Here is a 26,496-nt window from a genome sequence, read left to right as displayed (position 1 = left end):
TAGTGATACAGTAAGAAGAGGGATTACCCAAGTGAGAGGAGGGGGACATTTTACTAATGAAACTTAAATAAGATCTCTTTCTGTTGATAACATGAGAGGAATATGAGGCTGTTTTCATGATGTGAGAAATCTCTGTGCTCTGTCTGAACAGACAAGATCCTGAAGGAGAAGAGAAAGCTGTTTATCCAATCAGTGAGTGAAGGTATGATAAATGGCTTACTGGATGAATTATTAGAGAAAATGGTGCTGAACCAGGAAGAGATGGAGAAAGTAAAATGTGAAAATGCTACAGTTATGGATAAAGCCCGAGCTTTGTTTGACTCTGTTATTCGGAAAGGGGCTCGGGCATGCCAAGTTTGCACCACATACATTTGCGAAGAAGATGGTCACCTGGCAGAGAAGCTGGGACTCTCAGCAGGTAAGGATCAGTAACTCACACTTAAGTGCACATAGGGCTTATCAATGTGCCTACCATGTGAGGTCTTTCCTAGTCGTCTTAAGTTGCAGACAACTTTCTTATCTCTGGCTTCAGGGCCATATTTCTGTATCAGGGCCCCTACTGCATGTCCCTTGACTCTCCTTTGATTCTGTTTCCCCATCCTCAGTGGCCCTCTTCTGATAAAAGCTCATTTCCTGTTCTGAGTATATTGTAGTTCATTTGCAGAAGCTCATGAGAACTATCTGAAAAGCTTCACACTGTATGTTCCACTGTTCCTGTCAAGGCATAATATTTGTTTGTGGATTTATTTATTTATTTTTTTAGTGAAAGTGGACCCTAAGCACTTAAGTAGTTGTAAAGCCACATGAAGCTTTAAGATTTATAATCAAATACTTTTTATAACTTTTCTCCAAAATTTCCCCCTGCAAAAAGAATACGATATATTTCAGTGATGGTGATACACTCAGAGAACATATTGAATGTACAGAAAAATAAAGTTTTCTAGTGGGTTCGTTCCTCCAGTTGCCTCCTTATATTTTTTTTGAGTAAGATCACCCACTTGCCTGTTACCAGGTTGCAGTTCATGCTGTGAGGCCTGGACTGCCTCCACTTGCAGCCTTCTTCAGACCTGATACAGTGCTCAGGAACTGAGCTGGCCAAATTTCATCACCACTTGGACCTACCACATGGTGAGGATGAGACTTCTGGTGGATTCACAGTCACTGATCTCAGTGGAACTTCTTAAAGCCACTTCGGAGGGAGACGTTCTTTGAAAGTAAAAACCTTTTTTTTAAGGGTTAGGGAAAGTTTATGCCTGTCTAAGCAGACATTGCAGATGTTTCTGTTTCATCTACAAGTAATAAACACCTTTTTTTTTTATTGCTGTCTCTTCCATTTAATACCTCTCACCACTCTCTAAGTTAAAGAACATCTTGAACATTATTTAATGTCAGTCAGTCAGTGTTATAGGAGAAATTTTTAGTGGGGAGTGTTTTGCACACTGGGGTAAAGTTTTCCAGAGATAAGTGACTATTTCAATATCCTTTATCTTTTCATAGTTCAAACATCTGGACATCACCTTAATATGCAAGATTCTAAAGAAGTACTTCCTTCCTTCCCAGGTAATGCTACTTTAAAGCAAGAGCATTCTTTGACCCTCCATCTTCCTTGACACTAATTTTGTAGGATGAACCATGGGTGAATGGGCTATGGAGCATTTTCATAGATTGATTATATAATTTTCTTTTCATCATCTATTCTGCTTTTGTAGAAACTGTCCCACAGCTTCACTATCCGTGTTTATATTAAAAATTCTTAATTTGTATCTCAAATCCTGATTACCCAAATAAGTACCAAATTCATTATTCAAGCCTACTGAAATATTCCCTCACATGTCCCAGAGACATCCTTATCTAAACAGTTTCAGAGCTGAGCATGCCATTCTTCCCCACCCTGAATTTCTTCTGGTTTTGTGTAACTTGGGTATTGGTGCTACCACCACCAGTTGTTCAAACCAGGAAGTCATATGGAACCCTTTGTTCTCATGTACCTTCAATATTCAAGCCAAGTTTTGTGCAGGCTTTTCTCAAATTTGGAACCATCTCTCCATTTTTACTTCTATTATTTTATTAAAGAACATTTATTCCTACAGTGCCCTCTTCAAATAAAACTTATATCTGAAAGCAATTTAGAGGGTAGGAATGCAAAATATATTTATCAGTTTCAGATATTTACTGAATTTATTAAGTTTGGTTATCTCATGAATATTTTCTTAAATATTTCACAGCATAGGATATTCAACATATAAACAAATACTGTATTCTTTACTATGGAAAAATAGATAAAAAATAACCTAAATACTTCTACATATTTTTTTCTACTCTTTTCACACTTCCTTATGAAGGAACCAAACATTTCATCCACTAAAAGATTATTGTATAATTTTCTTCAATACATCTATTCTAATTAGTTCTTTTCCACATCAACGTATTTCATGCTGCCTTTGTTCATCTGTGCAAATTTTCAAATTTGTTCTTAAAATTAAATATTTTTTGTTTTAATAGTTTCTAAAAGATCCTCCACATATCTAGAAAACTTATTTCTATTTTGAGACAAAGATTACATTAATTTCTTTAACAAATACATCACATTGTCAGATTGTGTTGAACCTGTGATCAAATAAAAGCCTCAAGCATTTTCTCTCAAACTCTGTGAAAACATTTCCTCATATGCGTGCGTGTGTAATCAGTGTTTAGTGCTATGAATCCATCTAGTGTGCACCTTGATTTTAGCATTCATCATTCTATTTTATATTCATTGTCTTTTATATATTCAATATTCTTGTCCTTACACATGTATATATAGAAAGAAGAGATCCTGAAGGACAAGACAAAGATACATATTAAAAAATATTTCTAGTGCTTACTACCATGTCTATTAAGTAAATAAATAAAAAGATAAACATATATTTTAAAAATATTTCAGTAGATTTAATTAAGACTGCTCGCATTAAATTTTATCCTAGGATTTGAATCTTTTGAAAAAGTTTATCTTCTATTTTACCTCACACATGGTTTTCTGAGTGTTTTACCAGACATAGACTTGAAATTTTCCTTTTCTATGTAAGTATCTAAAATGCTTGTAGTAATGCTGATCTTGAAATATGAAAGTAGATCCCTGTAATACATACCCAGGGATCTCTGTATTGAAATGTTTTCCATTAGCAGCAAACTCTTTCAGCTGTGTTGATGTAGATCAGGATTGTCCTCCTCAGAGTGCATTTCCTCTTCTGTGTCTTCATCCATAGGTGAGGCTGTAAGAAACACATAGCGGAACAAAGAGGAATGCCATGGTTCATAATGTTCTTTGTCTCTTGCAGCTCCTTGGGCAGTGCAGAACAAGCCAACTATGCTCATATCCTCGGGCCCAGAAGGGAATGTCAAGCTTTGCTCCCCAGAAGAAGTTGAAAGGATACAGAAAGAACAGTCGGCAGAGGTGCCATGCTCAAAACACACGGATAGAGTGGGGTGAAAGATATACTTGGGGCAGTTCTGAAATGCAGTGACCGTTTCTTAGAGCCAATTTCATCGAGTAGTTCTGGAGAATTATACTTTTGCTCCTCTCACATAAAGAATTTCTATATCCTAAAATCCCAGGTTTTGAGAAAGAGTTCCAAATTGGATCCAATTCCTGGGTAAATAACATCAGTGATGGCAGCTATTGAATGCTTACTATGAGTGGGCATTGGTCTAAGCAATTTGCACACGATAATATATAATTTTAAACCTAAACATAGCCCATTTTAGAGATCAAGAAGCTGAGATATAGGATTGTTAAATATTTTGCCCAAAGATAAATAATCAGAAATTGAAGAAATCAGTTTTAGAATTCAGTCATTTTTGCTTCAAAGCTTGTGCATCTTTCAAAATCCTACATATCAAGAACAATGAAGTCAGTAGGTCAGCTGCCATCTGGGCATTTGCAATTTCCATGCCTCCTCTTGAAACAGCACTCAATTCTGTTACCCCTTTTCAATGTACAGTTCATGGGATTTGGTATCTTCATAGGACTAAGGAAGAGAAAGCTGTCATAAACCAGCAAGGTGAATATTTAATTGGAGAGGACAAGGCTGTTAATTCAAACTCCATTTCCTATAGATTTATCCAACAATGAATGGGTCAAGCCGCACACGTCTTGCTCTCATTATCTGCAATGAAGAATTTGACAGTCTTCCTAGAAGAACTGGAGCTGATGTTGACATCATAGGCATGGAAATGCTGCTAAAAAATCTGGGGTACAGTGTGGATGTGAGAAAAAATCTCATTGCTTCAGTAAGTTCTATTATCAGAACTAAGAGACAATGGTTATGCCCTTCATATAACTAAATAATATTAGAAAGCTTGGTTCTAAGACCAAGAAATGTAATCTCTTGATAATCTAAAATATAAACTTGCCAGAAAAGAGTGCTGGATACTACATAGTCCCTTGTAACATAAGAGTCTTTCAGCACGAACTTAGTGGAACTTAATTGGGGAATGTTTTATTAGCTCAGTAATGTCACTGTCTCACTACAAGATAACTCAGGATGACTTTCTATAACACTTTTCTTTCTCAAAATTAAGACTAAAACTTTTTTGGCACTCCATTGTTTGTCATGGAATTCCTTAAGCAATTCCTTAAGTATTTATTTATTGGCTTTCCAAGGTACCATGATAGTAATTACATAGTGCAAAATCAGCGGTATGGTCTCTTTCAGGAAATGACGACAGAGCTGGAGGCATTTGCACACCGCCCAGAGCACAAGACCTCTGACAGCACCTTCCTGGTGTTCATGTCTCATGGTATTCGGGAAGGCATTTGTGGGAAGAAATACTCTGAGCAAGTCCCAGATATATTACAAGTCAATGAAATCTTTAGAAATTTGAATACCAGGAACTGCCCAAGTTTGAAGGACAAACCCAAGGTGATCATCATCCAGGCCTGCCGTGGTGGTGAGTGCTGATGTCTTTGAAAACACCAGACATTAAATGCTATCCTCATCTGTATGCATCTAGGATTTTTCTGTTTCTTTTTGTCTGTCTTTTAATGTCAAAGAACATGTAATGTCAGTACTCAAGATTGTGGTTTCTATGAATTGACTGGCTGGTTGGTAGATATTTGTTCCATATTAAAGCTTGAGACTTTGATGTTTGGACATTTTTCGAATTTGTTTGATGGTCAGAAAAGTTGAGAATTGTTGAAAAGATTTTAACTGAAACGTATGTGTGTATTTGCATGTTAATTAATTATAGAGCAAACACATTAATAAATATCATGGAACAGAGGCTAGGAGGAAAACATCATCTTCTCAGCCATTGGTACTAGTAACAAACCAAACTGTGTCTTTCCAGAGAACGAAGGTGTGGTGTGGTTAAAAGACTCAGGAGGAGTTTCTGAAAACACATCTTTTCCAACTACAGAAGAGTTTGAAGATGATGCCATTAGGAAAGCCCACATAGAGAAGGATTTTATTTCTTTCTGCTCTTCCACACCAGGTAACAGGTTCTACACAGGATATCTTTGTTGGGGTTATCAATACAAAAAGTGACAATCACCCACTAGAGGGTCTATCCTGCATGGAATTTAGATAAGATTTTTAAAGACTAGCTCAAGCTTTGTTCCAAGTTATACACACAATTACCTTTATCCAAGAGATCAATTTTACATATCTGTTCAATGAATTCGTAATAAGATAATTTGTCTATGTTTCAAAATTTTTATTAGAATGCTGAGCCCTAACAGTTAAATGGAAGACATTCTGTGCTGTAGTACATTAGGATCTGACCCTGCATAGAAAAGTTCTGCCATGTTGAGATCATTCATTGGTCCAATTTTCCCAGACATCAAATATTTATAAAAGAAGAGTGGGAGCTGCATTCAGAAAAGTAGAATAGCAAGTGAGGCACTTTGGGGCCCTAAATTAAAGAGGGTTTTATCTATAAGCATGAAGTGTGTAAGTCAGAATATATTTGAATTAATCTAAATGTATACTTTGGAGTAAGAATTTTGCCATTATTGACTGATACAACCATTTAGTACTTTGTAAACCAGCTCTGCTAGTTCCTCCCTGGGTTTTCCTCGAATTGCTCACTAATATGTGGATATAAATATTATTTTTCTAAGGATTGAATAAATTAATATATTTGAAATATTGGACATGACACAAAATAAAGCACACATTAAAGATCTGCTATTATTTAAAATATTTTTATTTTATAACTTAATTCAATTACTTTCTAAGCAAGGTTTAAATAAAAATTCTTTAAATTCTTTCATTCACCACATTTGGCAGTTTGCTGAGAGGACTCGCATTCTCTCAGTCACCTGTTTCCCAAAGGCGCTGCCTCTGCTCAAATAGTTAAGTTTTCTAAAGTATTTTCTAAAATCAGTTATCTTCTTTCCTAAGCTTGGTTCTACATTGTGTTGAACATGCCCTGATGTAGAACTAAATATTTTGTTTCCAATATTCAGAAACAATGGTATCATACAAAAAAAACCATGCATTTTCATCCTGAGTGCATATAACATATAGTAGACTTTAATATCAGACAGAACTGGACATTTAATATCCTTTGATCCCAGACTTTCACATTCACCCCTCTCTGTGTGGCTCTTTGTAGGCCCCTGGCTTCTCATCATGAACCTGGCTGATTTATGTGTCTTTCTTTTCTTTCACTTTCCTTACTCCTCCTTTCCAGATGACTGTCAGGAACACTAATTTAGTTATATATAACTTCCATGTTAGAGCCATCTCCACATTCTGCTGTGCCAATCCCAACCACATCCCAGTAATTTCTTGTAGAAAAGTAACCATCTACTTTCTTATTTCACAAAACGTTTGCAGAGACATCTGTCGCCATCATCTCTTACCTACCTCCTGTTACCAGAACAAGTCTTAGTTAAAGACTTCCTTTAGCTGAGATAGCTATGTTTCTAAATAGAATTTTATTATCAATATATACTTTATGACCATTATAACTGGCTAAAATGTGTCATTAAAGAATGTGTCTGTCATTATACACGGAGCTATTGCTACTGTCTTTCTCTTAAGCTTTGCTTTGTATAATTTTAGATCTTCATTACTTCTATGTCTACCAGGTAATAAATTAATATTATTTTTCTTAGTATTTCTGTTCTTCATAAGAACTGTTTATGCTGCCATATGATGTGCTTATTTCCTTATCAACTCCTCCTAGATTTCTACTTTTGTTCTGTTTATGATTTTTATAGTTAATTTTTTTGTATGTAAAATCTTACTGTCAATGTTACTTAATTATTTTTAATGAAGTACATATTGAGAATTTATTAACATAGTTATCCTGTATAGACTGAATGTTACATATCCTGTGTTATCTCAGACACTCGTGTGACCTCAGATATCTCTTATGTACGAAATTATTACCATCCCTTGTATAGCTGAGTCTATTACATATCATAATGCATAATTAACTTAAATCACAGTCAGTAGTATCACTTTCGGAATGTACATTTAGATATTTATTTTCCAAATCCCAATCACTCCCCTGTACTCCATTCTGCCTTTTCCTTACTTGATACTAAATTTATGATTTTAAACATACCTTGGCTGGAGTAGAAATACTAGGGTTTCTTCTCTTGCTTCAGGCAAGAGCCTGTCTTGAGATTTGAAATGTGCTTTATCAACAGATAATGTTTCTTGGAGACATCCCACAAAGGGCTCTGTTTTTATTATGAGACTCATTGAACATTTGCAAGAATATGCCTGTTCCTGTGATGTGGAGGAAATTTTCCGCAAGGTAAGGCTCTAGTGGATACTATTTTCATACTACCTCCCTGAATGCTTGGCTATTGCAATTGGAAGCATAGAAAGCAGATCTGGACATGTTTATCTTCTAATACTACCCTTCTTTCCAAGAGTTTCGAAGTTCTTTGGAGAGGGGAGAAATCTGGGAGCCAGGTCCAACCTGTTATGACCCACAGCCTTGAGAAAACAATAATTCAGTTTCACCCTGCTCCTGCCCTGCAGAGACAAATAATTTACCTTATTTGTGGCCTCTAATTTGCCTGTGTTCCTCATGGCTATTAGATCCAGCAGCAGATTTTAAAAGCCCTGAGGAGGGTCATTCATTGCTTTGATATGTATATGGCTACACTTACTGCAGATGGAAGTAATTTTTGTTTTTGTCACTTATTTTGCTATGTTTGTTGTAGTCTTTTTGACATAACACAAGAATCTCTTGAAAAAAATCTCAGAAAAAAAAGGTCTACAGATTTTCCTTTCCCTTTTAGGTTCGACTTTCATTTGAGCGAACAGATGGTAGAGTGCAGATGCCCACCACTGAAAGGGTGACTTTGACAAGACGTTTCTACCTCTTCCCAGGATATTAAAATAAGGAAAGTGTGTGAATATCTGTGGACATGTATGTGTGTATGGTCGGGAGTGTGGGAAGGTTCAGGAAAGCATACTGAAAGTGCATTTTAGTCAAGGACTTTAGGTCTACAGGTTGAAAATCCTTAATCCAAACATTAGAATTTGAAATGCTCTAAAATCCAAAACTGTTTGAGTGCCCATATGATATTTAAAGGAAATGTTTATTGAAGCATTTCAAATTCCAGGTTTTTGGATTAGAGATGATAAACCAGTAAGTATGCTGCAGATATTCCAATATAAAAAAATTTCTGAAATTCAAAATACTTCTGGTAGCATGCATTTTGGATAAGAAATAATCAAGTCATATTATAATATACAGAAAATGCTGAAGTAATACCTTTCTTCTGTTCAGTGCACTGCACATTTCTCTTCTCCAAAAGTTTTTCATTTAGACCCCTTCTGAGAGTCAGCTGATATTTACCTAGAAGTGGCTGTAAGACTATGAATGCTCACCTTTAGATATTTCTCCCCTTCACTTCAGCAAAGTATATTTAAACATAGCATACAGTCTTTCCTTTTAAGATTGTGTGTGTTCCCATTGGTGGTATAACTGTATAACTTGCATGTCTTTTAGCAAAATTCTTTCCTGTTTATTTTTATTTCTTTTTCCTCATAGGACATGAAGTTATCCTTCACTCTTTAAAGGTTTTTGGAATTATGTCTGATAAATAAAAAACTTTTGAATTAATAAATCTGTTAGAAAAATGAAAACTTGTCCTGAGTTTTCTCCCACACTGAAGAAACAGGGGTTGGAACTTAGAGAGACTAATGAACTTAGAGTGTTTGACTTAATCTATATGACTCAAACTGGCTATTGGCACCTTTCTTTCCCAGAGTTAAAATAAAATACAAAAATACAAAAATAACATCAGACTTATGAACATAGCAAAGTTATTAATTACTTTCCTAAACAAAAATTTATGTTGTGCTATTTTTTAAAAGAAAAGAAAAACCATTTGCTAGACTTTCTGCTTTAGAGATGCAGATACAGATTACAGCAGGTATCTGACTTCAAATAATTTAGAGCTTAGCAGGAGAGATGGGGGAAGACAGTTAGTTATGATAGTGACAGTGCAGTATGATAAGGAACTTTTCCCAAATCTCATGGTTTACTACTGACAAATTCATAAACAGAACTTGCATACTTCTACCCTTTGCTAAAGTATTTAAGACAAAAAAAAAGTAAATTTTGAATCAACCCTAGATCCTCAGTAGTTCACAGAATCCTTGAAAAGATAAGACAGCCATCAAAAATGAAGCACTTGGCAGATGATGCATGACACCCTGAAAAAACACTAGGATGCACGGTATGTGCAATGAGGTCCCCCCATGGTGCAGAGAAAATGAGTTTGTGGTAAAATCATTCACTCCGAGATGTTAAGATTTAGGGAGGATTTGAAGAACTACCCTTTTACTTGCAAATATGGGTTTTTTTTTTTCTAATCTTAAACACATTAAATGAGAGTAAATTTTTGAGCTTTTAAAAATCTTCATAGTTGAACACATTACAATCTTTCTCTCTCTCTCTCTTTTTTTTTTTTTTTTTTTTTTGCTTTTGATTAACTGTTTTTCTGGGCATATCTCTTCTGCACTATCATGCACATTCTACTACAATCTGAAACTACATCTGTGCTCAAAAACTATGTCTTTGCTCAAAAAGCAGAAGTAAATTGCCACCCTCAGTAAACATGAACTGTTAAAGCAGTTTTAGGCAGTTGAAGAAAAGCATTCTAGGAAGTAGATAAGAAGATTCCTTCAGAATGATCTCCAATCAGAGGGTGAGACGACAGGAAGATGGGGAAGAAAAGACACCTTCATGATTCCTCAGCACAGTTTAAACAAGAAATACATTTATTGAATAAACAATCCTTTCCTTATTTATTTTTGTTGACTTTGTTATCAGTTGGTTATAGGTGTGTGGCTTTATTCTGGGGTTCTCTATTCTGTTCCATTGTGCTATGTGTCTGTTTTTTGTACCAACACCTTGCTGTTGTGGTTACTGTACACTTCCAGCATAGCTTGAAGTCCAGTAATGTGATGCATCCATCTTTGTGAAAAGCAGTTTGGAGATTTACCAAAGAACTAAAAGCAGAACTATCATTTATTTGACCAAGTATCCCCTTACTGGCTGTATCCCCAAAGGAAAATATACTGTTCTATCAAAAAGACATGTGCCTTTAAATGTTTGTCACAGCACTATTCACCATAGCCAAAAAAAATAGAATCAACCCAGTTGTCCATTAATTGTGGATTGGCTTAAAAAAAATGTGCTACATACCTACTATGGAATATTACATAGCCATAAAAATGAAATCCTGCCCTTTGCAGCAACATGGATGCAACTGGAGGCCATTATTCTAAGCAAATTAATGCAGAAACAGAAAACCAAATATCACATAATCTCATTTATAAGTTATAGGCTAAATATTGCATACACATGGACCTAAAGATGGGAATAACAGACACAGGGAACTACTAGAGGGAGAAGTGAAGAAGTAACGTAAGAGCTGAAATACTATGTACTGGGTGCTATTCTCACTACCTAGGGGATGAAATAAATTGTACCACAAACCTCTGCATCACCTAACATACTCATGTAACAAACCTGCATATGTACCCCTGAATCTCAAGTAAAAATTGAAATGAAAAACAAAGAAACCCAAGATATACGAAATATTTGGTTAATTCTTATGGGAAGATGCAAGGAAACTAGTTAGATTTTACTCATTCAGGACAGGTTTTTTTAGATGAGTAGTGGTAAAATAACTAACAGATCAGAAGAGAAGGATGAATAGAAGAAGGTATGGAGCTATGGAAAGAGAAAAGGAAAAAGAAAACCAGGCTGAGGTGTCAAACCACAGAACAATGTTTTGTCATTTGCATTTTTTTCCAAGGGAAGAAACTAGAGTTTAGGACTAGAAAGCCACTTGGCTGACTATAGGGCACTTCCCTATGATGAACCTAGAAGTTCCAAGCAGCAGCTTTATAATCTGTAATCATGTGTCCTCACCCCTTGCAATAAGGAAATACCTGTGACTTTTATTTCTGAGTCTGAGGCACTTTCCAGTGCTACATGAAGAGACAGGGGCTGTTAGCTATTGCTAGTGAGTCTGGGGTTCTTTTCTGACTAGGAGCTGGGGACTCAGGTCTTAGAAAACCCTTGATTTATTGCTGTGTGACAGGGAGAAATACCGAAAGGGAAATAAGCCAATAGTGCACACTGGATCTTTCTGTTATTGGTGGCATGTAGTTTGAATCATGAGACCCAGTGTTGGAGACACTGAAGAAGACTATGTTTTCTACATGTTTTCAAGCCAGCAAAAGGTTAATTCCTTTCTTTCAGCTTCTAGTAATCAAAGGGAGAGTAAAAAATAGACAGAGTAAAGTGTTGGTTTGAGAAAACTCCAGAAATTTCTAAATGCACTCTGAAATCTTCTCTGCTTCCTCTTGATCCCAAATTAATTTTCCAGACTATGAACCTTCTTCCTAGAAACAAATCTGAGAGTCTCTGTGTTCTCAACACGTTGTCATCTCTTGTCTTGAATTATATTATTGGGATGTTTAAAGTGATTGCATTTTTTTCCACCTTTCTATGTAGTCCTGGTACTAACTATTGTAATGCCATATTTCTTGGGTTGCCTTCACAGATTTTTAACTGGCTTCCCACTCTCCAAAGCTTAACCCTTCAGTCCATTCTGCACACTACTTTCAGCTGACTGTCTTATACACAGAAGCTGAAAAAGTCTAAGAGTTGGATTCCTGAGCTACTTAGGCAGCTAGTATTCCACCAGGTCATATTGCTTCTTTGGTTTCATTCTCCTTATTGAAAAAAGGAAGAAACTAGAATAGATCAGTGGTTTCTAAACCTTGTAACATATATGAATAATTTGTAGTCATATTTAAAACATTAGATTATACTATCTGAATAGCTAAATCTTTAATAGACTATAGACATTTATTACCCTTAAAGATCAGCAGACAATTCTTAGGAAGCTAGCCTGGCATAGATTCTTCTACAGGTTAGCATTATTAGCAAAGTTGGTCAGTTAGTTAACTCTCACTTCTCACATGCTAGGGATCTATTAATGTAATTTTCTTCCTCAGTAACATACATTGCCTTCCTATTTGCCATTTGAAAAATACCTAAACTTTCAGATAAGTGCTTCTATCTTTCAAAATATTCTTTCATTTTTCCATTAATCACTCTAAGGCATGATTTTAGGTTCATAAGAAAAAAAACAAGTATTTGCTCTATTTTACTTCACTCGTAGTTCCTTGCTATTGAGTTTCTTTATTAATTTGATTCTCCCTGTAGTTTAATTATCTCCAGTGTTTATGTCTCACCTCACAACATTCAATTTAAACTCCTAAAATGCAGAAATTGCTTTTTCATTTTTTTGTCTATTATGTGATACTAATAAAGCCTTTGGCCAGGGAGGAGTAAGACAAATTCACAGTCATGGCTATGCTACCTCTTTGGCCAGGCAGGCTGACTTTACCAGTCATGGACTGGAATCAGGGGAATCATTAGATAATAGATAAGAGAAATTGAAAAGCACAAATCAAAAATAAGTTAAGTGAATTAATCATTGTAAACAACCATGCGTAGTTTGTGTTTGTTAACTGAAACTTGTGAAAAACAGTATCCTATATAAAATGTGTAGGAATTTCACATCACTTTGCCTAGAACCAAAACTGTGCTCTTGATGAATTTGGCCTCTAAATTATTCCATTCATTTTTATTATCACTGCAACTTTAATTCTGTGATTAGTAAAATAACAAAAAATAATCAATGAAAACTGTTTTTCAAAAATAGTACTGCAAGATAGGTATATGCACTTTCTCTGAATATTTAAAGTCAGTCAATTAAGTTTGTGCTATTATTGCCATTTTATAGTTGAAGAAGATATCTGGAAAAGGACTAAAAAAAATTTATTTGGTTTAATGTCTGTTGAGAAGACTGAATCTAGGTTGGCCTGACTCTTAAACTCAACACTCTAATGTTATGTCAATTTTCAGCAAAGAAACATGTTCAAATGGGGGCCCTGTCTCTGATCACGCCCACTTCAGTTCTGGCCCAGCCCTCCCAGCTTCCTGATTACTTTAGACACACAAAAGCCTTTGTGCTTCTTCCCTCACTACTCTCTGCCACGAGACCAGTCCTTACTTGCCGAAGGGCCAAATTTCTTCTAGTCTTTCCAGTCTCAGTGCCAAGCCCTCCCACATCTGGACAGCTGTCTTCTCAAACACACTTTGCTCATGCTTATCTTGAGCATCTGCTCATTATTTAAATTCTTACAATGCTTTTTATTTTACTTATTTGCATATCTATCTTTCCACTTGACTATAAGCTTGAATGTATAAGAATATTCCCCCAAAATGGTACCCTCACCACTGAGAGAGCATTTTTCACAAACTAATGCTCACTAAATTTTGTGGAATGAATAGGAGAGTAAATATGCCTTCCCTCTGCTGAAAACTTCCAGGGTGTGCTTATTGCCTATTAAATAAAATCAAACTTACTTTTTATTAAATATTCTTCAAGAGTTGGGCCATACCTAAATTTTATTCATTTGTTTCTACATTCACTCAGCTAGTGATTCAGTAGATAATTATTAGACTTCCCTTGAATGTCAGTAGTGCAGGCCTAGTTTATGGCCACATGTCCTCATAGAACATAAAATCTAATGATGGATGCTGATAAGTAGGCTGGAAATTACAAAGGTAAAAAGTATGCTACTCTAAGAATAAACAAGGTGCCCTAGGGGCATGTACCACTGACACTCTGTCCCCTCAGATACTCAGAGAGGACTGCCTGAAAAAAACGTGCCACCCCATTTGGGCCAGGTGTGGTGGGTCACGCCTATAATCCCAGCACTTTGGGAGGTCATGGAGGTAGATCATGAGGTCAGGAGATCAAGACCATCCTGACTAATATAGTGAAATCCCATCTCTACTGTAAATATACACACACAAAATTACCTGGGCGTGGTGGTGGGTGCCTGTGGTCCCATCTGCTCCAAAGGCTGAGGCAGGAGAACCACTTGAATCTGGGAGGCAGAGGTTTCAGTCGGCCGAGATCGTGCCACTGCACTCCAGCCTGGGTGACAGATCGAGACTCCATCCTCCATCCCCTATAAATAAATAAGTGCCATCTAATATTAGACTTGAAAAATAAACAGAGAACATAACGAGAACAGGAAACAATGAGAAGGTGGAAGACTGGACTAAAAACTATGTGAAGAGCAGAATGTTTTGAATATAATGAGCAAGGTGGGGACAGTATCACATGGGGCTGAATGAGAAGGCCTAGGTTAGAATAAGCTGAGAGGTTTCATGGTCAAATCCAGATATTGGAACATTCTTCATTGTGAAGAATAGAATAGAAGGGACTAATAGAAGGTTTATAAGGGATTCTGTGTAATTAAGAAAGAAAGGGTCCTGTAATCCCAGCACTTTGGGAGGCCAAGGTGGGTGGATCACCAGATGGTCAGGAGTTCAAGACCAGGCTGGTCAACAGGGTGAAGCCCTGTCTCTACTAAAAATACAAAACATTAGCTGGGTGTGGTGGCACATGCCCATAATCCCAGCTACTTAGGAGGCTGAGGCAGGAGAACTGCTTGAATCCTGGAAGCAGTGGTTGTAGTGAGCCGAAATCATGACACTGCACTCCATCTTGGGCAACAGAGTGAGACTCTGGCAAAAAAAAAAAAAAAAAAAAAAAAAGAAAAGAAAAGAAAAAGAAAGAGGCTCACACCTGTAATCCCAGCACTGTGGGAGGCTGAGGCATGTGGTCAGGAGTTCAAGACCAGCCTGATCTAGATGGTGAACCCCATCTCCAATAAAAAAACAAAAATTAGCCAGACATGGTAGTCGGCACCTGTAATCCCAGCTCCTCGGGAGGCTGAGGCAGAGAACTGCTTGAACTCAGGAGGCAGAGGTTACAGTGAACAGAGATAGTGCCAGTGCACTCCAGCCTGGGTGACAGAGAAGACAGACAGACAGAAGGAAAGAAGAAAGAAAGAAAGAAGAAAGAAAGAGAGAGAGAGAAGAAAGAAAAATAAGGAAAGAAAGAAAAAGAAAGAAAGAGAGAAAGAGAGAGAGAGAAGGGAGGGAGAGAAAGGAAGGAAGGAAGGAAGGAAGGGTGTTGGACTGAATAGAAGTAATGAACATTTACAATTAAAACTAGCGATCAGATTCTGAAAATGTTTAGTAAATAAAATTAATGAAGTGTGAATTGAGTTAGGGAATAAGACATAAGGAAGGCAAAAGAAGTTTAGTATCACCAGGTTTTGCTGCTTTCCTGCACTTGGAGGTTTGATACTAATTTTTACTATATACAGGAAAGGAAGAATGGAAATAGAAAAAAAAATGAGCAGTTCATTTTTAAAAGTTCAATTTAATGAGGTTGTGGGATAATTTTAAGTGATGTCTCATTGTTGGACGTTTGGGTTTCCATATGGGATCTGCATCTGGGTTGATCTATACATTTGAGTAATTGATTGATTATTTTAAACTTATAATTGATGCTATGAGAATTTATAGATTATGAAAAGAGGATCTCAAACTAACTTCTTTGTTTATAAAAATTACTTTATTTATTTAATTGGCAAATAAAAATTTTATATACTTATGTACAAAATGATGTTTGAAATATATATTGTAGAATGCCTAAAGAGCTAAATAACATAGCATTACCACATATGCTTATTTTTTTGTGTGATTATAGCACTTAAAATTTACACTGTCAATTTTCAAGAATACATCATTAACTATAGTCACTATGTGGTGCAATAGATTTCTTAAAACTATTTATCCAATCTAATTGAAATGTTTCCTTTGACATCTCCCCAAAATTCCTGCCTTCTCCTAATCACTTCCATTCTACCCTCTGCTTTTATGAGTTTAACTCTTAGATTTTACATATCAATAAGATCATGTGGTATTTGTCTTTTGGTGCCCAGCTTGGCTTATTTTATTTAATATAATGTTATCCATGTTCATCAATGTTGTCACAAATGACAGGATTTGTCTCTATTTTCTAAAGCTGAATAGTGTTGTAATAGGGATATAAACCACATTTTCTCCATCCATTCATCCATCTATAGACACTTGGGTTTATTTTATATCTTGGCTATTGAGAATAATGCTGCAATAACAATGGAAGTATATATGTCTTTTCAACATACTGACTTAATTTTTAAAATATATGCTAAATATTTGGATTGCTAGATCACTTGTTACTTCTATTTTCAACTTTTTGAGGAGTTCCCTATTGTTTTTCATTGTGACTATACTAATTTCTGTTTTCATCAAAGGTATACTTGAGTTTCTTTTTCTCAACATCCTTTCCAACACTTGTTATCTTTTCTTTTCTTTTTTTTTCTTTTCTTGATAACGGCCATTGTTATCATTCTAACAGGTGTGAGACAATATCTCATTGTGGTTTAATCTCCCTGTAATCAGAGATATTGAGCATTTTGTACATACCTGTTGTGCATTTCTGCATCTTCCTTTGAAAAATGTCTATTTTGTTCCTTGGCTCATTTTGTAATATTTGTTTTCTTCCTGTTGAATTGTGCTTTTTGAATATTTTGAATTTATGTATTTTGAATATTAATATCTTATCCAATATATGGATTCAAATATTTAGTCCTTAACAGTTGGTTATTTCTTCACATTTTTGTTTCCTTGGCTTTGCAAAAGCTTTTTAATTTGATGTAATCTCATTTCTTACTTTTGCTATTGTTGACCATGTTTTTAGTGTCATATCCAAAAATCATTGTCTATACCAGGCATCCCCAAACTTCTTACACAGGGGGCCAGCTCACTGTCCCTCAGACCGTTGGAGGGCCGCCACATACTGTGCTCCTCTCACTGACCACCAATGAAAGAGATGCACCTTCCTGAAGTGCAGCGGGGGGCCGGATAAATGGCCTCAGGGGGCCGCATGCAGCCCGTGGGCCATAGTTTGGGGACGCCTGGTCTATACCAATGTCATTAAGCTTTCCCATGTTTTTGTGTAGTAGTTTCATAGTTTCAGTTATTGGGCTTATGTGTTTAATCCATTTGGAGTTGATTTTTGTATATGGTGACAGATAAGGGCCCAATTTCATTCTTCTGCTCATGGATATTTAATTTTCCCAACATCATTTATTGAAGAAAATGTTCTTAACCTATTGTGTGTTCTTAAACTTTGTCAAAAATAATTTACTGTAAATAACTGGGTTTATTTCTGAATTTTTTGTCCTGTTCCTTTGTTCTCTGTTTTTTTTTTTTTTTTTTTTTTTTGAGACAGAGTTTCGCTCTTCTTACCCAGGCTGGAGTGCAATGGCATGATCTCAGCTCACCGCAACCTCCACCTCCTAGGTTCAGGCAATTCTCCTGCCTCAGCCTCCTGAGTAGCTGGGATTACAAGCGTGCACCACCATGCCCAGCTAATTTTTTGTATTTTTAGTAGAGACGGGGTTTCACCATGTTGACCAGGATGGTCTCGATCTCTCGACCTCGTGATCCACCCACCTCGGCCTCCCAAAGTGCTGGGATTACAGGCTTGAGCCACTGCGCCCGGCCTATTCTCTGCTTTTATGTTACATTCTAGTTTGATTACCATAACTTCGTAGTATGTTTTAAAGTCAGGTTGTGTGATGCCCCTAGTTTTGTTCTTTAATCAAGAGTGCTTTGGTTATTTGGATTTTTTTGGTAATTCCATATGAATTTAAAGATTGATTTTTTATTTCTGCAAAAATTGGCATTGGGGGTTTAATAGGAATTTTATTGAATTCATAGATTTATTGGGTATAATAGACATTTTAATAATATTAATATTTACAATCCATGAACACAGGATAGCTTTCCATTTTTGGGACTCTCATTCAGTTTCTTCTGTCAATGTTTTATAGTTATGGGTATATACATCTTTAACTTTTTAAACTTTACATCTATACTTTATTATTTTGTGGAATTTTTTGTAGCTATTTTAAATGAGATTTTCACCATCCATTTTTAGTTTATTGTTATTATAAAAATGATACTCATTTTTGCATGTTGTTTTTGTATCCTTCAAATTTACTGCATTTGTGTATTAGTTCTAGCAGATTTTTGGTGGCGCATTTAGTGTTTTCTTAATATATGTAGGATAGTCTCACTCATAAACAGGACATATTAAATTCTTCCTCTCCTATTTTGATGCCTTTAATATCCTTCTGTTGTCTAATTTCTCTGATTAGGACTTCTAGTACCATGTTGAACAGAAGTGGTGGAAGTGGGTCTATGTGTTTGTCATATGTGGCATTTATTTTGTTGTTAATCTCTTTAGATTAATTGCCCATCATATTTCTCCACATATTGATTCGGTCAATACTATATTAGTTTACTAAGCACAGAAATAAGTTAAACAGAACTTCAGAACTCAGGCAGAGTAGATATCCACAAACTAACCTGTGTACTCTTTGCAAGTCTTCACATTCCCTGTTCCAACATTTACATTGCATTTAAAACCAACATTTTTGTCTCCTCTTCTAAGAAGCCTCTATTAACTCACATCCTGGAATTTTATCATCTTGTCTGAGTTCCTTAAGCATCTTATCAGTATTCTCTTAAGAAGCTCTTCATCAGCTGTCATGTAATGTAATTTAATGATTTCAGAGTAGGGCTCTGGATTCTGAACACTTGAAATTCTACTCCTACTCCCCAGTTACTTTATACTCTGTTTTCTTTTCACAGGATTACATTCAATTACTTAAGTTACCTAACAGTATATGTTTCCTTTTCCATATAAAAGAGGTTAATATGCATTTCGCATGGAGTTTTTGTGAAATTTCAGTAATGCACTTGACCTCATGGGGGTTCAACATACATTAACTATTATTACTGAAATTGTGTCATGGCTTACTACACGGAATGTGGTGTAAAAATAGGATTTGAACCTTAATTCGTGTTATTTAGGGTAACCTATTAAATAACTTATAAAATTGATAAAATAATAAATATTCTACTGGTTTATTGTGAGGGTCCAGTATACTGCTATTTGTAAAGTAATTAGAAGAGAGATTCGTAAGTAATAATGATAACAATGATAATTGACATTGTTTCATTTTTTAATCACAATAAATACATAGGAGGTGTTACCTTCATTAAATGCTATTAGGTAACTTTTCTCCTGTTTTGAAACTTCCATGTGTCTTTCTCATAATAGTTGGTTCATTATTGACATATGAACTCAAAATAACCTGGTAAATGAGCCTGGTACTTCTGGGCCAGTTTTGTTCAATGTCCTGACATGTTTTCTTTAGAAAATTTATTTTGGGTGAAAACTATCATTATATCTAGATGAACTAGATAACTATCTTTATAGATTTAACTAAGAAGAGAGGAGATATCTGGCTTTTCTACATACAACCTGCTTAAATCATCTCTCTTGTATTGAAATAAAAGATTTATTACATTATATATATGCATGTATGTATATTTCCCGCTAAAAATTTAAATTATACTAAGGAGTAATACATTAAGTCAGTGTCATATTAATCTACCATAATAGTTAGCAGATATTTTCAATTCTAAATTTTGGTTTGAAAATAAAAAGACCCTAAAGAATCAGCTATCTTGATGCACTTATCCACTTAATGATTAAGTTGGATGTTAGCTTATGAATTAAGCAAGCAGATTAAGTACTTTTAAGCATTTTGAGCAGAAAATTGTTAATTATCACAATTGGGTATAGCTTGTGTGTTAAAAAATGCAAATTCAAAGATACAGTGCTTTCACCAAGGAAGCTAAACACAGAGAAGAGGAAAGATCCTACAATCTAGTAGGAATAATTTACAGACTAGACAAGAGAATGTACTGTCCTGGGTGCATACATTTCAGGTAGATCATCATGAGCTTTGAGCAAGAGAAAGAGAAATCTGAATACAGTGAATGACCAGGAATTTAGCATTAGGCCCAATGCTGCAGAAAGGAAAAAGACACGTTATAAAAAACAAACTTAAACAGCAATGAATTGTTAAATGCAACCCGGTATGAATTTGATGGGCCAGAGAATGCTATAGGTACAAAGAAGTATTTGTTGGGGACATGGTAAGACAAAATGCATTTTCAAGGGTGTTTCACATTACAGAGCTTTGTCGAAAGCAAGGGCAGAACTCTTTAAGCTGTGCCCATAGTTGAAGGAGTCTTTCTGACAGAAGACAGCTGCAAAAACAAAACAAAACAAAACAAAAACAAAAAAAAAACTTTAACAATGTTGAAGCTCTGTTCAAATGTATGCTTCAGAACAGACTGAATAACTTGGTGAAGAAAAGAGTTCTCAAATTGAAGGAAAAGGAAAAGAAAAAAGATTACAATGCCAAAATTGACCTTGCCTGTGTCTTGACAGACTACATGCTAAAGGACTATGTGGCTGGACAAACATCTATCCAAACCCTACCTAATATGGCTAAAAAGTCCACCAATATAAAAGGTAAGACTGGATATTTACAGTGGATATCTCCAACTTTTTAGAATCTATTCAACTCTAAAACCCTTGCAGTATCTTCTGTGATACCCCTGTCCTTCCTTTACGAAACTATCATTTTCACTAAGCATATAATTTTTCTTTTGGGGATTACTTTGTCTCTTGTGGGGTGGGATCCAGTTTCCAATCAGCTAAAATGCTGAGTCCTTGGGTTCAGACTGTGCATGGAAATAATTAATAGTAGAGGCGTGTAGTAAGACATACTCAAACCTAAACCTAGATTCTGTCATTAGTAAGCTATGTGGCTTCCTGCATGTATCTTAGCTTCTCTTGCTGCCTAATCATCAGTCTTACCACCTATGAAATGGGGACAATTTCAGTACTTTCTCACAAGACTGTGGAAGGCTAGAAGCATTGTAATGGCAGGCATCAACATGTCAACAACTCCCAAGATATTAGCTCTTGTCCAGAACTCTCTTCTCTGAGTGCCAAACTAATTTAGCTCAAGCTGCATTTTCAATAATTCTGCTCCAGTGTTTCACTGGCTTTATTAAATTAAACACTTTTTCTTCCAACCAAATTTGTCCCAGCTTTAACCCCTTTCCATTTTAGTAAAGGAAACTAACATATATCAAATTTCTCCCACCAGAAGGCAACTGGTTTCTTTACCATTGACTGGCAGTAATTAGTAGAGTGCCAGGCACAAAGATTTATTGCTTTGATATCTGTATTTCCCGATAAAAATTCAAATTATGCTAAGGAGTAATGATTAACCTGATGTCACATTAATTCACCATGCTAGATTAGTCATCAGATTATTTGCAATTTCAAATTTTGATTGAGGAAAAGATGCTAAAAAATTAGCACTCTGGATGCAGTCATCCATTTGTTCATTAAGTCATGTATTTAGCAAGCATACTAAGTACTTTTAAGCATTTTGAGCACTAAGATGTTAATGAGCACAAAGATGTGAGTAGAGGATGTGTGTTAAAAATGCAAATTCAGAAATATAGTGCTTTCCCCAAGGAAGCTAAATACAGCAAAGAGGAAAGATTGTATCATCTAGTAGCATTTACAGTCTAGACAAAAGCATGGACTGTCCTGGGAGTGCACACTTCAGGTAGATCATCTTCATGAGCTGTGAGCAAGAGAAAGAGAAATGTGAAAACAGCGGGTGACCAGCAAGTTAGTTAGCATTATGCTCAATGCTAAAGAAGGGAGAAGAAAAGCCGTAAAAACAAATTTAAGAGGCAATGAATTGCTAAGCACAGTCTGGTATGAATTTGATGGATGAGAGAATTCTGCAGTTACAAAGGAAAACGTGTGCTATTCATTGGGGACATGGTAAAATAGAATGTATTTTTAGAGGAGTTTCGTATTACAGAGTTATGTCTTAGGTGAGAGCAGAATTATTTAAGCTGTACCCATTGTTGAAGGAGTCTTTCCATTTCTGACAGAAGACAACCGCAAAAACAAAACACTTAAGATGTTGGAATACCTGGACAAAGATTTTCTTCACGGTGTTTTTAATTATTTGTCAAAACACAATATTCTGCCATTGAAGGAAGAGGAAAAGAAAAAATATTATAATGCCAACATTTAAAACAAGGCCAGGTCTTAGTAGACTCTGTGCAAAAGAACCATGTGGCTCGTCAAATATTTATTCAAACCGTTCTCAATATGGACCAAAAGATCATCAGGGCAAAAAGTAAGCCCATGTCTAATACAATAAATATGTCAAAATTTCCAGAATTTATTCGATTCCAAGATCCATTCAGTGTTATCTGTGATTCCTCCTATATTTTCGTTCCTAAACTCTCATTTTCAGTAAACATGTCATGGTCCTGTTAGAAACCACCTTATCTTTTGTGGGATGGGTTCAAATTTCCAATTACCTAAAAAGGTGTCTCTTTGTGTTTAGACTGTGCATAGAAATAGTTAACAGGGGAGATGTTTTTAGTAGGGGGTACTTAAACCAAAACCTATATTCTGTCACCTGTGAACTATGCAGGTTCAAGCAAGTTTCTTAAACTTCTATACTCCCTAGTCATCAGTCTTACTGCCTGTGAAATGTGGACAATTCCAGTACTTTCTCACAAGACTGTCTACAGCTAGAAACATTGTAATACCAGGAATCGAATGTCAGCAACTTCCAAGATATTAGCTCTCATTCAGAACTCACTCATCTGAGCTCCAGACTCATTTAGCTCTACTGGCATATTCAACAGTTCTGCTCCAGTGTTTCACTGGCATCACAAAATGAATACAGCTAAAATTAAACACTCTGTTTTCCACAATAAACCTATTCCACTTTTAAGCCTTTTCCATTGCAGAAAAAGAACTAACATGTACCAAGTTTCTGCTACCAGAATGTAACTGGTTTCTTCACCAATTAATAGGAGTAATTAATAGAGATCCTGGCACATAGCAGATACCTAATATGTGATGAATAAACAAATATATGCATGCAATAAAGAGTAGTTTTCTTAATTATTATTTGGATGCTACAAGTTAGAATTTTCCAGTGTTTATTCATTTCTGTGTGTTACAAAAATATCATCGGGGAACAACTATAAAATGTTTAAATTTTATAAAATTTCAAAACTTTCGACCTAGTTTGAATTATCAGTATTATTAGAGCTTAAATATTCTCAGATTCACGTTTTCCAGGGATGGACTCAATTTTCTATAGATTTTAAACTGAAATCTTCTGCCCTGAACTACTAGAGTTTACACATGATCACGAACATAAAGCAACATAAACTGTTCAAACCTCACTACACAAAATAAACTCCCCTTATCTATAAGGAAATGTTGTTTCCCTCAACAGAAAGCACATGCTAATACAGTTGTCCAAGATTTTAGGCAAGAATGCATTACTATTAGTGTTTAAAATGGTCTTTTGCAAGTATTTTGCTTTTGCTCAAACCTGGGGTGGCATGGGAAAAAATATACCGGTTTTAAAAAATCAGAGGTAATGCAACAAATAGGAATCATATTTGTAGCAATAAGGGCTTAAAAATGATTTTGGCAATCCTAGATATCATACATAATGAGCACTAAATTCTAAACTGAAATAGTCTATCCAATCAGCAGAGGATGTGGTGAGAAGGAAACAGCTGCAGATCCCTGCAGGAGGGATCTAGTGGATCCCTGAACTCTAGTTGTATTTGGATTCTCCAGACTGATCAATCCCAGGATACTTTGAGTACACTGGTCCAGTGGACATGGAAGCCTGGTGGGCTGGACTATTAGAAGAGGTATAGGCCTTAGCCAGGCCTTCAGATATGGTTATAATTCTGAGGGTTTCCAGGAGAGCACTGGAATCTGGAGTGCAGGATAAGAAGAATTCTAGTTATTCATTTGTTCATTTAACAAACTGTTCTATATAGAGAGATATACCATATATATATGTATACACAGTATAGCAATACTGTGATTTAGTCAGAGAAATAACCACATAAGTCCCTATATGCTGTGATAAATTGTTTTTCTGACCCTGTACCACTCCTTTCTTGTTGTGTCAATGTAAACAGATTCCAGAGCATATTCCTGAGAGATTCCTGTTTCACTAGATAACAGATAATCTCAAATTGAAATTTTTAACTAAACTCCTAATACCCACATTACTTCCTGTTGCACTGCCAGGCTAATAGAAACTCTCTTTGGAAGCAGACTGCACTATAGTATTTATTATTTTGTAATAAAAATAATACTTTTATACTAATTCTACTGTAGGATATAAAGTAGAATATCTGTCTAATTTCTAATTTTACTTGAAAACATCTGTTCTACACACAGACACATAAAAGTCATTAGGAGATGATTGTTAAGTTAGGAAGTTCTCCAAACCTTTAAGTAGAAAAACATATCCTCACACTAGTAATGTATCAGGACTCCGGATGTCTTCACATTGGCAGAATTTTCTGAAATGAGAAGAAAATGCATATGAAAAAAGGGATGCTTAGAAGGTTTGGTTTCCTTACATACTTAGAACATGTTGCAACCCCAGAGCTCAGGATTTTGTCATACACTTTAGCAAGACATTTATTTTAAAATGTTATTAGAAATGAATAGAAACAAGTGATTGAAATAGAAAAAAAACACATGAAATACTACAAAGTAATATACATTTTAAACAGGTTAATATTACTTTACTCATGGTTCCTATGTCTTGGTTGGGTCATGTAACTAAACATAAGTAATATGCCTGTCCAGACATTCCTTTCCTGAAAAGAAATCTTGTTATTATATCTTAGTAAGCTTTTCTTCTAATTTGTATATATAAATTCCTTTTTTCTTTTGCAGAAGGAGGGCTCAATAATCTTGCACAATATCAGTCAAAAGAGATCAATGTTAGATTTCACAAGGGAATAGATCGGAATGATTCAGAACCAAAATTATCCGAAAGAGATGTATTATTTCTTCACATTATAAAATGTGAGTTAGAAAACTGAATGTTGGGTATCCAGTAGTTGAAAGACAAGATGTCTAGAGTTATGCCAGAATCATATACAAATATTTGTTCCTTTGACCTTGGACACAGTACTATTTTCACTAGACAACATTTCTTCATGAATAGGTGATTTCACAATTTGTTGAAAGATATCTGGCCTATTTCTTCTAGAAAAGTTAGTATTTCACATAAAGAATGCTTAAAAAATACCACGAGGGTACAGAATTCAATACTCTGTTAATACCATGATGGTATAGAATTCAATATTCTGTTAAGTGGTGTATACATGTATCTGTATGTGGTGTGGACTAGGAGGGGACTATGACTCCAAAATGGGATGTAGTCCTGTTTAGTTTTGTAGCCCCCCAGCCTCATGTAGCTATTAAGTACTTAACTTGTGGCTAGTGACACATGTTGGCATAATAACATTTTGTATATTATGTTAAATACATTATTAAAAATAACTTTAGCTTTTGTAAATATTTATTAGAGAATTTAATATTGCAAATGGAACTCACATTGTATTTCAAATAGATAGCACTCTGACAAGTATTTATTTAGTTCACTCTTGCCTAGACACAGTAGAAAGTCCAAATAAATGAATGAGCACCCTAGGGTAAAACCAGTGGAAAAATAGAACTGTTTTTATGAATATAGAAAAGTCAAATCTAACCCTAAATCATCAAGATTTTTTTCTCCCAAATAATCAGAATCTATGATTGCATTTTTTTTGGGGGGTGGGGTGGGTGGGGAGGTCTGCTTTTCTATTAGAAAATTCCTTTTTCTTTCTCATTAAGAATACATTTCCTTAAACTGGAAATTAGGTGCAGCTATAACCCCTACAAGCTAAGAAGTCCTTTTCCTAGGGTTTTTTTTTTCTCTCTCTCAAACTTCTTAGGTGATAAATTGAGTCACAGAGGCAGAAGCCATAATTTATATTTTGTATCCCACAGCTCTTTTGCAAATTGAGGCTGGACCACCCGAGTCAGCGGAATCTACAAATACTTTCAGACTTTGTCTTCATGAAGAATTCCTGAGACAGTGTAAAGAAAAACATGAGGAGGTGCTGTGCTTTCTGTATGAAATAGGGAAAAAGAGAGAAACAATTGCTTTTATTAAATGCACTATTTTTTTAATGGGGTCTTGCTCAGTTGCCCAGTCTGGAGTGCCATGATACGATTATAACTGACTGCTA

The 26,496-nt window shown here is 35.5% G+C and overlaps 1 protein-coding gene across 1 annotated transcript in view; it reads left to right on the top strand.

Moving 5' to 3' along the window:
• Positions 1–26,496, top strand: part of LOC101048062 (uncharacterized) — a 71,762-nt gene that overhangs the window by 577 nt on the left and 44,689 nt on the right. The window contains exons 2-11 of the mRNA XM_010334611.3: positions 152–418; positions 1,498–1,560; positions 3,318–3,433; positions 4,096–4,269; positions 4,695–4,929; positions 5,329–5,472; positions 7,643–7,752; positions 8,246–8,341; positions 20,665–20,851; positions 25,154–25,260. Coding sequence (XP_010332913.3) covers positions 152–418; positions 1,498–1,560; positions 3,318–3,433; positions 4,096–4,269; positions 4,695–4,929; positions 5,329–5,472; positions 7,643–7,752; positions 8,246–8,341; positions 20,665–20,851; positions 25,154–25,260 — 1,499 coding nt within the window. The remainder of the gene's footprint in view (positions 1–151; positions 419–1,497; positions 1,561–3,317; positions 3,434–4,095; positions 4,270–4,694; positions 4,930–5,328; positions 5,473–7,642; positions 7,753–8,245; positions 8,342–20,664; positions 20,852–25,153; positions 25,261–26,496) is intronic.

This window comes from Saimiri boliviensis, chromosome 6 (genome assembly GCF_048565385.1).
Source record: "Saimiri boliviensis isolate mSaiBol1 chromosome 6, mSaiBol1.pri, whole genome shotgun sequence".
NCBI classification, from domain to species: Eukaryota; Metazoa; Chordata; class Mammalia; order Primates; family Cebidae; genus Saimiri; species Saimiri boliviensis.
The sequence above is the reverse complement of the archived record's forward strand: the minus strand, read 5'-3'. Positions and strand labels throughout refer to the sequence as shown.